Source organism: Lampris incognitus, chromosome 3, assembly GCF_029633865.1.
Source record: "Lampris incognitus isolate fLamInc1 chromosome 3, fLamInc1.hap2, whole genome shotgun sequence".
NCBI lineage: Eukaryota > Metazoa > Chordata > Actinopteri > Lampriformes > Lampridae > Lampris > Lampris incognitus.
Window position 1 is genome coordinate 19,853,869 of NC_079213.1, and position 15,400 is coordinate 19,869,268.

At 43.1% G+C, this 15,400-nt stretch overlaps 2 protein-coding genes across 2 annotated transcripts in view; one reads left to right on the forward strand and one right to left on the reverse strand.

Annotated features, from left to right (window-relative positions):
• The first annotated feature begins 255 nt into the window (after positions 1-255).
• On the forward strand, positions 256-7,200 carry cdkn1d (cyclin-dependent kinase inhibitor 1D). Its single transcript, XM_056275627.1, has 3 exons — positions 256-507; positions 2,492-2,976; positions 3,606-7,200. Coding segments are annotated over exons 1-3 (546 nt in total). The 5' UTR covers positions 256-505; the 3' UTR covers positions 3,665-7,200.
• Positions 7,201-7,490: 290 nt separating this feature from the next.
• slc37a3 (solute carrier family 37 member 3) overlaps positions 7,491-15,400 on the reverse strand; it is a 33,450-nt gene continuing 25,540 nt past the window's right edge. Inside the window, exons 12-14 of the mRNA XM_056275628.1 lie at positions 13,030-13,229; positions 11,950-12,015; positions 7,491-11,321 (exon numbers count right to left, since the gene is read on the reverse strand). Coding sequence (XP_056131603.1) covers positions 11,229-11,321; positions 11,950-12,015; positions 13,030-13,229 — 359 coding nt within the window. The 3' untranslated portion in view covers positions 7,491-11,228. The remainder of the gene's footprint in view (positions 11,322-11,949; positions 12,016-13,029; positions 13,230-15,400) is intronic.

The following is a 15,400-nucleotide window of genomic DNA, read 5'->3' on the forward strand; positions in this document are numbered from 1 at the left end:
TCTTGCATTTTTTTGGGGGGGGGGGTCGCACGCATTTTGGTTATTGCAATGCAACGCCAGCCCGCGATGTGCTTGGAGGACTTTTGAGCGATCGCATCTAATTGCGATGGTGTAAATCTGGCGAAAGTGGACGACGGGTCTTCTCAACGTTTGTTTGCTCCCTGGCAACGCTCCAGCAGCGATTGTTTTGATGGAGACCATGTGACTACCTTTCTCCGAAGGACCTCCCCCTCCCCCTCGCCTGTTTTTTCTTTTAGGGCCATAACGAGTAAGCCGCGGATAAAGGAGACGGGAAAACACTCGGCAGTGGGTCGTGACTACTACGGGCTTGTTCAACGTGACACTGTTTCCCCGTGGACTCGTATGAGGCTGTCAGAAACACGGCGACACTGTTCTCCGCCGCTGTCGCAGGCGATACTTCACTTGGGTTTTTTTGTTTTTTTTCCCATTGCCGGAAAGTTCGCTGTTCCCGATTTCAGGATTTGACTTTGCGACGTAGACGCCGATGTAAGTGTCAACTACGAATGCCTTTGTCTTTATGGATATAAGTTCTGTGATGTCCTTTTTTATCTTATTTGTCTGGTTTTGTGTGGGGCTTTTTGAGTTTGATCTGCTTTGCTCGATTCTGAGCCGGTTAGATCAGAAGATGCCCCAGCGCAAAGTTTTGTTCGTGAACTGTTTGAAACGTACCAGGGACGGTGTTTTAATTGTCCGTTTCGAGCAAAGTGAACACCATTTGGCTGCGGCGATCAAAAAAAAAAACAAACCCAAAATAATAATAATCGAGGGCTCTCAGATCAAAATGTGTGCCGTTTCGTGTGTCGCATCTCATTAACCCAGATCCTGTGGGCAGTGCAGTCATTTCAACTGCGTCACATCGGGCAGCTTCTGCACGCACCATCGACATCTAAGGCTACCTCAGAGATGTCTTAAGTTGTTATTAATAATAACATGGGGGGTTTTCTTTTCGTGCAAATGGACAGTTCGTGTTAGTAAAGGTCCATTATAGGGGTGAAGATCCCCCCACTGCAGGGGTACTGTGGTTGTTGTTGGTCGCGACTTGGATGTTCGGGCACCACGGCGCTGTGGAGGAAACCTGATCCGCACACCGCGCCCACTTCTCCCGACACAAACAACTTTCACTCGGGAGAGGAGGAACTGGAGTCAAAAGTTAGTTAGAAAAACACGCAGACAGGTTTAAAGTTGTCCCTCCCCTCTCTTTCTCTCTGTATAACATATCTTAAGTATTTTTAAGCTACTTTTCGACACATTGCGACAGTGAAGACCCAAGTAATCACGCAGAACAAACGAGAGCCCGGTGTGCGTGCCGTAACCTACTTTTCATTTGCGCGCGCTCCGGAATCGGACGCGCGTAGTGACGAGGGCAGTGGCTTGCATCAACTCCCATTATCAACCCTCTGACGTCCCCCCGGAGGCACTTATGGATCACACGGCCTTGGAAAATTAGTAATAACTTGTAAACACAACTGAGGGGTGCTATGTAAGTTGTTGTATAAGTTAGTGTGGGAGAGATGTCAAAACAATTGCGCAACGCTCACCCCCCCTACCCTATAATCCCTTTACCAAGTATTCAAGTGTTTGGATTAGATTTTTGTTGTTGCTTTTTTGGGGAGGGGGGCGAGGGCAGATCAGTAAGGATGCATTACAGTTTATGGGGTGAAATGCACTTGGATGGACATTTTTCACAAGGACAAAGGAGGGTTTTATTTTGTGTGGCAATCCACTCTGGTCATGTTAAGTTTATTAAGGGTCGTTTAAACGAACTCTAGTGATTCAACTGCCAGGGGTCAAGCGTTATTTTGTGGAGATAAAATGTTTGGATTAAAAAAAAAAAAAAAACCTAAGTGTTTCCCAATCTTGTTATGGGGCAAGGGAAAGAAAGGGAAAAAAAGTTTAATGAATTATTGACCACAAGGTAAAGTGATTATTTGACTCTCGGTGGGGTGACATTGTAAAATGTCAGTTGGGCAGAAAGTGTTGTGTGTTAAATATTTTACATTCCAGATGTTAAAACCGTGTCCCTCTAAATTCAACAGGTCCACTAGCACTAGGGACTTTTGTTCTCACAGTTAATTAAAACACCCCTCACAGGTGGACAATGTTTTCTCCGTGTGACCTTTACTGTTGACCTCTGACCTTGAGACACCCGTGCAGGTGGAGGAGTCAGGTTAATTTTGATGTTTGCGAACGAGGATTTTATTTGATGGGGTTTTCAGTATTACCTGTTCTTGGAGTAATTACCCACCAGGCCAGAGAGAACACGTGTATTTGATCACGTAAAAACACAAAAGTGCTCAAAGAGGTCAAACGTGTGTGTTTTACCCCTTAATGGCTTGTGTGTGTTCATGTTATTCGAGCCAATAAAATCCAGATCACCTCATTGAAACTCTACAGGCCTAACACTAAACCTCTGCCCTGTGTGTGTGTGTGTGTTTCCTGTTGGATCAAAATGATGGGACCAAAATGACAGGGACATGGCAATGGCTACACCATCCACATCAACAGCAGCAGTAGCAGTGTCTGATTCAGAGGTCCCCTGCCTGGGCAGCATAGAGGACCTGAAGCTGAAGGTGGGGCCAGTACGGAGGAACCTGTTTGGGCCAGTGGACCACCACCAGCTGCAGCAGGACTTCCAGAGGTTGCTCTGCATGAGTGTGGAGGTGGCTAACAAGCGGTGGAACTTCGACTTCCAGAGCGACCGGCCCGGACAGGGCTCCACCATGGAGTGGGAGGAGCTGAAGTACCAGGATGTCCCTCGGTTTTACCGCAGCTGTACAGTGAGGCGCATGGCCGGGTCCGGAGGTTGGCCAAAGACCCCCAGGCGACCCTCATCGGGAGAGAGCTCCCCTGCCTCCAGCAGCTCTTCCAGTTCTGGGGATGAATATATTGAGGTGACCGCCAGGGGGTGCTACATTCTCCAACGGCCGAATAAACGCAAGCAAGCCATAATCACAGGTCAGTCCCCCCACTGGGCCCACAGGGAGGTAGTGTAAAAATCTACACCCTCTTGTGGTTGCGCCCCTATTCTCCATTGATCAATTTTCAAAAAATCAATAGAAATCCAAACCAGCATAGTTATTGGAATGACCATACACAGCAATGAAAATCGTCAAATTATATATAAAAAATGGTTGTAAAATTTATTTTGTTAATTGGTTACCACTAGAGGCTGACTCTATCACTTTACCCTACTATTGGTGAAAACTGCTTCAAAAATAAATTCGACTGCATTGATTTAAAACACAATTATGTGGTCAAAATACGTTCATGGGGAAGTGTTACAAATAGGGATCAGTATATTCTGATTTTCTGGTGAAAGCCGTTCTTGGGGTCCGCACTGTTTCTCTCTTCATGTGTTCATAAACCCCAAGCGTCTTCATTTTTTAGGCTCTAAACATGGAAGAATGCACAAATCTGACTTAAACCTTGTTAGGTGCTTGTATGAGCCATTCTACTGGCAGCCCAAACTGTATAATTACATTTTTTAACTTATGACATTTAGATTTAGCCCTAGATGCTAACCTTTTGGCCCTTTCAGAAATTTTTTAACTTCTGTTCTCTCCCTTTCCCTTTGCTATCTGCAGATTTCTTCAAGGTGAAGAGAAGGAGGCTTCTGAATTATAAAGGGTCGACTCGGCTGTAGAGACCCACCAAGAGCCCACTGCTGCACCACTTTGTGGTCAATAAGCCTCTACAAATCACCTCACATTGCGAAAACTGTCATATCACAAATACTATATAAATCTATACACATGTAGCAATTTTTAACTGACTTTCATAAGACTCCAGACAAAAGGGGCTGCAAAACTCCTCCGACACCACATACCTTATTTGTTTCAGCACAAGGAAGCTACAATTATCCCAGTTAACTAAACCTGGACCTTTGAAATGGTTTTTGTACATATTGTTCAATATTTTATATGCTATTTTCAGAGCTTATATTCTCAGCTTTTAATTATACTGTGAAATTATTTGAGTGCACTCTTTCTGAATTGACCTCTTAAAGGCCTGTCTTGGACCACAAGAGGTTAATTCTTTCCTGAGAGGGGCTCGGATAGTGTTTTTCTAAGTCCTGACCTCAGTCCTCCATCCCTTTCTTTCCCCCTCGCTGAGCTCACGGGAGTGTTTCAATTAGAAGGGTCACTATTCCCGGCCTCACTCCACACCTCATCTTTAGTCTCACCCCACGGCTCCGAAAGCATTTTGCCCACACGGGTCGGAGCAGGGGTCAAAACTTCAGCGAGGGTCAAATTAGCAGTACGACTGTGATTAGCTCTTGGTCAGAGGTCAACGGTGGAGTCTCAACAATGAGGTAATCTGACTGTGCCTGTGCGACAGGGACTTAATTGCAAAGTAGTAATAATATTTTTTCATACAGTATTTATTTATTGTTCACGATGCTAGATCATCGTCAAAATAAAACTAAAAAATGAAAATAGGCGTAAGCAATGTGCAAAATGAGGTAAAATAAGGTGCTTGTGGAAACCTGTGCCACTGCCCCGACATTAGAGAGTTGAAAATTGAAGTCATTACGGCTGAAGAACACTCCACCGTTGCCACTCTGTTTGGAAATGCAAAAACTTTGGCTTCTGTCCATCAAACCTAAGAAGGCAAGCAAAATCGTACAGAAAATGCAAATTATACTTTGCGCCGGAAGTATAACTTTATTCCCTTTTTTTGCTTTGTATTATTCGCACCGTGGGGTTGTAAAAACCTATACAGGTTTTTTTTTTTTTGTTTTTTGGTAATGGACCATAATACCTTATGACAACTTGTATTTTTGTCAGCTTGATGCTTTTAACAATGTAGCATTTTCCACTTCTTGTCTCTGTATATTGGCAAACCGAGCGGTTTGAACACACTCTTTCTCTCTGAAGGGTATGTAGTGTCAGTACTATAAAGAGTGGTTTATATCGGTGTCGCAGCTCCGACAAATCAAACGCAGTTCCTTTTCCTGTCTAGTTTATATGAAGCGTCGAGCTGCGTCACACCTCTGTTGTTGGTGCAGCTTCAGGAGAGGATGCTGTGTGTGTTGCGTACGTCTCGTCTCTGCTTGTGTGTGTGTCTGCATTGGTGCATGGACACTGAGGCTTTCGCACATCGTAAATGAATCGTCGCAGCAGCTGTGGCAGTTGAACCAAAGAGAACTAGCCAAGCTATTTCCACAGAAAGACATCAAATGGAAGTCGGTGACTGGCTGCCGCTTCTACGACAAGCTGTGGGCTGCAACATGTCTCCAACCCACCACGCTCTTCCGGTACATCACATTCAAATACACTACAGAGGTTAAACCCACGACTAGACATGACATTTGATGTGTTTTTTTTGTGTTTTTTTTGGGGTTCCTGTTAGACCTAAAAGTGAACCTTACTTGTTAAGCCATCCGCCAAGGGAGCAGTCAAGTAGGAAGTGTCTACTTCTTGTTTAATTTAACAGTAATTGTTGTTATTAGGATAAACAGCCATAGTCTGGATTACTGCCTACCTCATCATGCGACTGAGCAAAATGTTTGTGCTAGGTTTTACGGAAATTTTGAAATTAGAAAGTGAAATACAAAAGCCATTCCAGCTCAGCAGTTGCGTCTTGTCATCCACAGACAAAGATGGAGAGTAGGGAGATGGAGGGGCAGAGACAAGCAGGGTGGGACGCGGGTCTTTATTTCTGTTGTGGTAAAAGATTTTGACGCTTGGCTCAAAGTTTAGAGTTTCACATCAGGTAAAGGAGTCAGTGTGTCAGCGTGCAGGCCCCCGCGCCCTGCAGAGGAAACGCCCAGCCCCTTTGGGGAGCCAAAGAGCTTTGTTGTCTCTGGCACTCGCTCGCTCGCTCTCTCCCGCTCTTTCTCTCTGACCTCCTTTTCTTTGACAGCTTGCCCAGAAATAGACAGAACAGGGAGTAGAGGCGGTTCTGCACCAGTGAAGTCTCCAACCACTTGTGTCAAAGTGGCCCGTGGCACGCACGACTTTTCACTACTCTTATGCAGTCCCTTCAGAGTCTACCTCTCTCTCTCTCTCGACAACTGCCTGAGTCGCTATGTAAAAATTAAGTATTTCTCTTTCTGTGGTTTATCCTGTCAACACCATGTTAAATTCCGTTACTCTGTGGGGTTACACTACCCATTCGTTAAGTTCAAATCATGTTTTAAAGTTGTTTAGATTACACGTTCACTTGATTATTTTTGCCCATTTATGGTCATTTGCGTGTGTGTGTTTGTGTGTCTTATCCTTTCAGTGTGTTCAAGCCGAATCTTTTAAGAGTTTATATTAAGTTATTTTGATTTTTTTTGTAGGGAAATAATTGTAAATGCCCCTTTTTTTGCCATAACTAACTGTGTTGTTGCTGTTTTTTGGTTTTTTAAAAAATATATCTTTGCACTACTTTAAAGATAATGACAAGAGTTTTATCTTTTTTTTTGGTGTTCTGGAGAGTTTAAGTGGTTTGAATCTCGTAATGTCCCTGCAAACTCTGCAGAAGTCATGCACTGAGGCATAGGCTGCAGGTTTGAATGGTAAAATATACCGCAGGCTTTATATACACTTACGCCAACAAATTCCCTCCATCTTAGAAACGCCAAAGGCATTTGTTAAAGTCATCATGGGTTTTTTTTTTCTTTTCCCTTCCTCAACCAACTGTGGGGAAAATTACAACAGTGCTCCAGTTTCCTGAAGGTTACAGCATTGTCAAGGCCAGGGTCATGGCTTCACCATCTTCATTAAAGATGAAAGTTATCCAATTGAGTTGTATCTAATGAGAACTGGTTGTCCAAATCTGGCCTGCGGCCTGTGCCTCACTGAGCCATAGACAAATATTGCTTTCCAAATTTACCTGTCACAGCTACATTGAAAATATAGTATTCCTTATGTTGTATGTGCATGAGTGGACGGTAATCTTTGCATATAGTTTTGCAATAATGTTATGGAAATTTAATACGGGGTCATGTCTTTGCGACATTTTATAAGAAGTGTAACTGTACGGGAACAGAATATCTGATTTGGCAATATTTGTATAGAAAATATAAAGAGATTCCATTACTGGTTTGTTGGTGCACTGTTGCCTTTTGTATAGTTAATTTCTTACAGTGTGCTCAAAATATAATATTAATAAATGATACTGACGTAAACCACACTATCAGTTTGATGTTTTGTTTTGATGAGGATGACAGCCGATGAGCGTAAACGTGAGGCTACTCATCCTGCAGAACCAGCACAACTTGGTGATCATAGATAAGTATTGCAACTTTTCCATAAAAAAAGCAAGTGAATCAGATTCAGTCACCCTCTTCAGCCAAGTACAGCATGTTATAAGCTAATGGTCCTTTACTGGGTTGAGGCTCTTTTCAGAATATGAGGAGAATAGGGGGCAAAAAAAAAAAAATGCAAAATACATTAGACACTAAATAACATGCAATAATCTCTTATCTAACCAATTACTGTTTGCTAGATCATTTTTTTTCTAATACTTGCTGGGCGTTCTCCAAGTGATAAGAGCAAAAGTTATCAAAAGGTAATTTTGCTTTTATTCAAAACAGGAATCACATTCACAATAATTAAAACTCGGGAGAGTGAACATAAATAAAAAGCAAATAAAAACATACACCACAGATTGAGTCATACAATCATATACATTATATACAGTCCATTTCGTCAGCTTGGCACTTCTCAAGATGGCAGAGATACAAGTCCTATCTTCAATACCATTGCTCCACTTTTACAAAGCTGTCTCCAGTCCCAGCATAAGGACCCCCCCCCCCCCCCCCGTCTCATATAAGTGATTGTGAGAACAATAAAAATTCTCCAAAGCACTTGAAATAGTCCATCAATCTACATCCAGAACAGAGGATTACCTCTTCCGTCCAACTGGCACAGTCTAGAAACTTGCTGAAATCCACCACTTTCACTATTCTAGCAGATAACTCGATTTTTACATTTCCATACGACCTCTGAGCAACAGTTGGTTCCCTAACAAAGCAGCTGGTGGAGTGAATAAAACTCACAAGGCGTGGCAAAATGTTTACAATCATATGGATGGTGGTACTCGGTAATTTCCCACCTCATCTCTGAGAGGTCACACACCAATACAAGTATTTCCAGTAACAAATGTTATCAAACACAACATGATTGAAAATTATCAGGTCAGATTTACAGTGAAATGTTCTTCCAACAAACTACCACCCTTGAAGAATCAAGTAAACAAGTGTAGTTTCTGCTACAGACTGATAAGAAATGTGACCTGTGACCACACTATTTTCATGCTATGATATTTAAAGGCTGGTGTTTCCTTGTATACGCTAAAAGGCAGATATGTGAGCAACCAGGATGGGGCAGAGGATAAATTGTGAGACCGTGCGTGTGTCTGAATGTGTTCAGCAGGATTCTTTGTGACTTCTAATAAGAAGACAGCTTCATGTTCCAGTGAGCAGAAGGTGAAGGTAGAATGATTGACAGGTCAGCGTTACATGTACAGAATAGAGAGGACCCTGCCCTCCCAATTACAAGGCTTTATAGTGTCTCGAATCAAGACTACAATACACTTAATACAACTGGTCAAGGAACAGCTTCTAATGACTCCTGTAGAAGAACAGGTCAGTTTTTAAATCGTTTTTGTTTTGGGATCCCCCCCCCCCTTTATTTCTCCCCAATTGTATCCGGCCAATTACCCCACTCTTCCGAGTTGTTCCGGTCACTGCTCCACCCCCTCTGCCAATCCGGGGAGGGCTGCAGACTATCACATTCCTCCTCTGATACATGTGGAGTCGCCGGCCGCTTCTTTTCACCTTATAGTGAGGAGTTTCACCAGGGGGATGTAGCGCGTGGGAGGATCACGCTATTCCCCCCCAGTTCCCCCTTGAACAGGCACCCTGAGCGACCAGAGGAGGTGCTAGTGCAGCAACCAGGACACATACCCACATCCGGCTTCCCACCCGCAGACACGGCCAAATGTGTCTGTAGGGACGCCCGACCAAGCCGGAGGTACCAGGGATTCGATCCAGCGATCCCCGTGTTCGTAGGCAACGGAATAGACCACTATGCTAACCAGACGCCCTAAATCAAGGTTTTGACTGACTGACATCAAACTGAGAGTCCTTTTGTACTTGGGATATAGAAGCAGAAGTTGCGTGCATTTATTAACAGTTCAGCTTGGAGTTTCTCGGCGAAACCAAGTACAGACATTAGAGTTTCCCACCTGTTTTGCAACAGAGACATAAAGTAGGGTTTTTCCAAAGAAACTGGGCTCCACCACAGAGACCTACATAACCACCATAGCTGATAGCATTCAGTAATAACCTATACCTACTGTATTGAAATAAACCAAACACTGGTGAAGGCATTTTTGGATCGATTGACAGACCTTCACATCAGGATAAATTAAGACTAATCCAAACTCTAAAACTCCCTTTAAAACCAAAACTGCTGCATTGACATTTGTGGATAACCATTCCCAGATTTACAGTACTCAGATTTGTTTCCCTCTACATCAGGGATTCCCAAAGTGTAGTGTGCGCACCCCGAGAGGAAAAATGTAATGGTGGTGTCATGATGTAATCATTTTCTGAGCCTACGCGTGAGTCAGTCTGTTCTTTACGTGGTACATCATGTGTAACTTTATTGCAATTTGATTCAAATTACTGTTGGTCTAATTTCTGTAGCTGCTATATTATGTATGGTTAACTCTAAGTTAAACTTGATGCAATTTTCCTTTTAATGCGGCTGAAAATATGACAGCGTTCTTCCCCATCATCTCTCACGATGGGCCTATCAGCCTCTGAGCCTGTGCACGTGTCCTCGCCTCACCCACCCTGTGCACTTCAAAAGTGGCGGCTTGTGTGCAACTTTTTTTTTGTTGCAATTTATTGAAACTTTGTTAGTGTAGTTTCAGTTTCATACAAATGTGACAGCACATTGTTGTGATCTCTTGAATAGTGTGTTCTGATTATTTGTACGTAATTAAACTTGATGCCTTTAATGCGGCTATGAACGAGCTATGTTGCGGTTTTCTTTGACGGTGTGGGTGATTGGGGGTGCACCAACCCGGTCGGGATGTAGGAGGGGGTGCATTGCCTAAAAAGTTTGGGAACCGCTGCTCTACATGGATTTAATTTGTTTCTTTTTTATAGAGTTTCCATCCATCCATCCATTATCCAAGCCGCTTATCCCAATTGGGGTCATGGGATGCTGGAGCCTATCCCAGCAGTCATTGGGCGGCAGGCGGGGAGACACCCTGGACAGGCTGCCAGTCCATCACAGAGCCAACAGTCACACCTAGCGACAATTTAGTATGGCCGATTCATCTGACCTACATTTCTTTGGACTGTGGGAGGAAACCAGAGTACACAGAAGAAACTCACACAGACACGGGGAGAACATGCAAACTCCACACAGAGGATGACCCCCAAGTTTGGAGAAACCTGGGGTTCGAACCCAGGACCAGTTTAACAGAGTTTTTTTGCTTTAAATAAACTCTGGTGTGGCAATAAGAGTTGAGTTCATATGACTAGAGGTATCAAATGCTTATTTTCCCCTCATTTCTTTGTCAGACTGAGTCCATTTCAAGAAGCCTAAATGGTGTGATATTATTTCAAGAAACAAAAAAATTTCATATGTACAGGGAGATTTTATAGTCGCTTATATATATATATTTATATACAATAAGTTTTTTCACATTATTTAGGTCAACGCAACCCCCAAACCTCCCCTGTCACTTCCTGACTCTTTAGGTTGAAGACCCTAGTGTAAAAAGCCACATTCACCTAATTTTGCTCAAGTATATCAACATTAAAAAAAAAAACAGTCAAATATTTACATTCATTACATCAATAATAAATAATAGTGCATTCCGTGATCACTCCTGTGTGGATTGAATCCAAAGGCTGGCCTTACTCACAGTCTTTTCCATATTCAACCCCTAGCCTCTTCCGATCAGGCACTTCAAATCGATATCTAAAACTCTGCCTTTGTACAAGTGGAATTTCTATGTTCATATTTTACATTTACATTCCAGGTGTTTAGGTGACACTCTTACCTGGACGGACTTTACAGTGAGTGAACAGACAGGATTGTCTGCTTACTCATTATTAAGTCTTGCTAAAAAACTGTGGCACTAACCACTACGTCCCCTGAAGTGTGTTGGTTGCGGGTTGGACAGCTAACAGACAACCATGTCACCTTATGAGTTGGGGATAGAAATGATGAAGCAGGAAGATGTTCTAGCTCTCACAACTGGTGGCTGAGCGCCTGTCTGTCTCTCCACATGGCTTGCACCTCCCTGAAGATCAGGGGTGTGATGAACAAAATGCTGCCCCCTGTCTGTAAGACACACACACATCACCACCATCACTTAAGTCCATTATAGTTGACATTAATTCTCCTCTAATTTCATTTAAACAGTCTCAAACTATGCAGGTCTTGCTGTTGACAAGGCAATGCATAAAAAACATACAGGCCTTAAACCAGCTAGAATGAGACAGAATCCAGTGCAGTTAATTATGAACACAATGCAATACAATAAAGAATACACTATGTGAGCCTGTGGCAGTAGTCCATTAAAATTTACTGATAAAGGGATAGAAACAGGTCACATCAAGCTATCAAAGAAAAAACAAAACAAAAACAAAGGTATAAAACAGAGATAAAAACATGACATGCAGCACACGAGTATAAACTCCTAGATTAAAGGTTAGAACTTGGGGGTGTGTACACATACTGTTTGACCAGATATGATACTTAAGTAATACGTCACAGGCAAAGAGACTTGCGTTTTCGTTGGACTGGAATGAGACTTGCTATCAGCTGATATCTGTAGCTTAACATTGTGTTCCTGTACATCTTAAAGGACAGAACAATGCTCAAAAACTGTTAGGGTTATCAATTCATTTCCCAATGGGGCCACCTATAGGGAAGTGTATGTGCTCATGGAACTGCAAGATCCTCTTACCATGACTATGAAGAAGTAGAAAACACACATCCAGCCCAACTTGCTCTCAATTAGGGACACCAAGTACTGTAGAACAATAGACAGGTAAAGACACAGGTTAAGACAACCACTGTGTGTGTGTGTGTGTGTGTGTGTGTGTGTGTGTGTGTGTGTGTGTGTGTGTGTGTGCGTGTGCATCACAGCTATAAACTGCAAATCTTCCTAGAACCTGAAACATTGTAAAATCTAAAATTGAGCAACAATAAGGGTTAGGTAGTAGTGTTAACCTTAGTTGTATAATTGCTCATGGATAGGGAATGAAAGCAATGGCAATGCCCTCACTAGTACTATACTACTGACTTGTGTATATGAGGATTATATGCATATACCATATGCAGTCCACAGCAGCATGCGTACTCTTATTCTGTACACTGTAATTGAAAACAGCAGGACTTTGGGTGAAAACGTCAGAGGAGGAACAAACTATGGGTCAGCTGTCTGTGTGGAAGGGTTGACCCAGGTAAGGTGACCTCAAAAAAAACAACCCGAGAGCATAGTTGACACCGAGGTCAAAACCTGCTTTGCTTTGTGTGAAAATTCAGTACTTGTGCCCTGGAGCCACATTTCCTTTGCTGGTTGTTTCTTAACCAACAAGTTTGATGAAATATGAACTAAACAATTTGCTTACAAAGAGAAGATAGAGCATAATAGTAATAGATACACAAAGCTTATATTTGGGTTATTAATTGAGCCAGTGGAGCAGAAAACGCAGAAGACAGGAAGAAATGGAAACGGATGATCCGCTGTGGCGACCCCTAATGGGAGCATCCAAAAGTAGTAGTAGAATTGAGCCAGTGGAGCATTCACACTGCTTGTTAGGCCTAGTACAGAATGCATATCTCTCTAATTTTGATGACATCATTAAATGACAACTGACAGAGAAACGACAACTGAGAAGGACGCATGTGGGTCAGTCCTACATCTGGTGTGAGTGATGGTGACATAGAAATGTCCTCACATAGGAGGTAAATCACAGCGTCCTGGGCCGGAAAGAGCACAACTTAAAACTTCTGGCATGCGTGTTATATTGTTTTAGCCCACCTGTCCCCCAGCAGCCCCTATACTCCCAGATCCATCCACTATGCCTGTAACTGTAGCCAGAGCATCCTGACTGCCCCTGAGAGCCTCCTGTCTCCCCAAGTCAGCAGATATGGCTGAGCTGATCATGTTGGATGGACCGCCGATGAAGAAGCCAGTGGTGGCCAGAAGCACTGAATTTACCACCTGGTCGTTGGGTGAGTCTGGTGGAAAAAGGTAGACAGAGAAAGGGATAAATTAGATAGGAGGATCAAACAAAGTTAAATCAGTTCATCTGGACACAACATTTATTGACAGATACGTTTCATCACTCATCTAAGTGACCTCTTCAGTCTCAACTGACTCCAGGTGTCCCCACCCTTATAAAGAATACAATTGCATAACGACCGAAACCAGCAACCAGTTTCATATGCAGACAGGGGCGTGACCATTAACTAGAGTTACAATGGCCATGTGGACTACTCACAGAGGACTTGGGAATGTTTGCAATCACATCATTGTAAAATGGTAACAGATTTACTCTTAGCCACCACCCCCCCTCGGTTCAAGGATGGTCATTCCCTCTTCACATAGAGGGCCTCTTAGACTCCCCGTTCTAACCAGCGTTCCTCCCTATTAAGGATGTGCACATCCTCATCCTTGAAAGAGTGGCTACTGGCCTATAGATGGGTGTAGACTGTGGAGTCCTGGCCTGACGCGTTAGCTTTCCTGTGTTGTGTCATCCTCTTGGCCAGCATCTGTTTCGTTTTCCCAATGTACAAGTCACAGCAATCCCCTTGGCACTTAACAGCGTACACTACATTGCTCTGTTTGTGCTGGGGGACCCGATCCTTAGGGTGGACCAATTTCTGGAGTACCGTGTTTTGGGGCTTGAAAGCAACTGAGATGTGGTGTTTGGAAAATACACGTCTCAACTTTTCCGACACTCCCGCCACATACGGAATCACCACTGGCTTATACCTAGGCAGCTTTTGTCCTTTTCCTCTCTTCGATTGGCTGTTGCACTGTTTGGGTGTCTTCCTAACTTTGACAAACGCCCAGTTAGGATAAACATACTTAACGGGGCTTGTTTAATGTGGGATTTTTCCCCTTCCCTGGCCACTGTGTCAGTGGAGACGTTGTCAGCTCGGTGGTACGGCGTCCTGATGACTCCTAGTTTGAGTCAAACCTTCAGTACTGATCAGTATGTGTTGGCTACGGTAAACATCAGAAATCAAATGTCCCACATCACCAATTGCAATTTCACAGTCTAAGAAGGCTAATCTGTCGTTTTTCACATCCTCCCTGGTAAACTTGATGTGGTTGTCCACAGAGTTAATGTGGTCGGTGAAATGTGGTATATCCTGAAATTTAATTTTAACCCAGGTGTCCACAAATCTGAAACAATGGCTAGGTGATGTCCCTGGATAGGACATCAGAGCCCTCTTCCACTTCCTACATATACAAATTGGCCACTACAGGTGAGACTGGTGAACCCATAGTGCACCCATGCCTCTGCCAATAGTACTGCCCCCTGTATGTGAAGTACATGGACTGAAGAGACAGCTTCAGGAGCAGACACACGTGGTCAGTGTTCAGGTGGTCCTATTGCAAAGGGTAGAGTTGTTTTGTAATTTCATATGGTTACCTCCACTGCTTCATCGCCCATATTTGCATATGAAACTGACAGTTGGTTTCTGTCGTTATGCAAGTGTATAGTTTTTAAGGGTGGGGATACCTGCAGTCAGTTGAGACTGAAGAGGTCAATTAGATGAGTGATGAAATGTAGTATCTGTCAATAAACATTGTATCCAGATGAACCGATTCAACTTTCTTTGATTTTCTTACCTGGATTATTGAGCATGCGTAAAGATAAATAAGAGGATCTTTCTTCGTTGGATGTTCAGACTGGCCACAAAATGTCATCCAGCCTGACTTACATTTTGCAAACTACATAAATTGTGCTATTAGAGTTTAATGTATCACAGGACATACACTACCGTTCAAAAGTTTGGGATCACCCAAACAATTTTGTGTTTTCCATGAAAAGTCACACTTATTCACCACCATATGTTGTGAAATGAATAGAAAATAGAGTCAAGACATTGACAAGGTTAGAAATAATGATTTGTATTTGAAATAAGATTTTTTTTACATCAAACTTTGCCTTCTTCAAAGAATCCTCCATTTGCAGCAATTACAGCATTGCAGACCTTTGGCATTCTAGCTGTTAATTTGTTGAGGTAATCTGGAGAAATTGCACCCCACGCTTCCAGAAGCAGCTCCCACAAGTTGGATTGGTTGGATGGGCACTTCTTGCGTACCATACGGTCAAGCTGCTCCCACAACAGCTCAATGGGGTTCAGATCTGGTGACTGCGCTGGCCACTCCATTA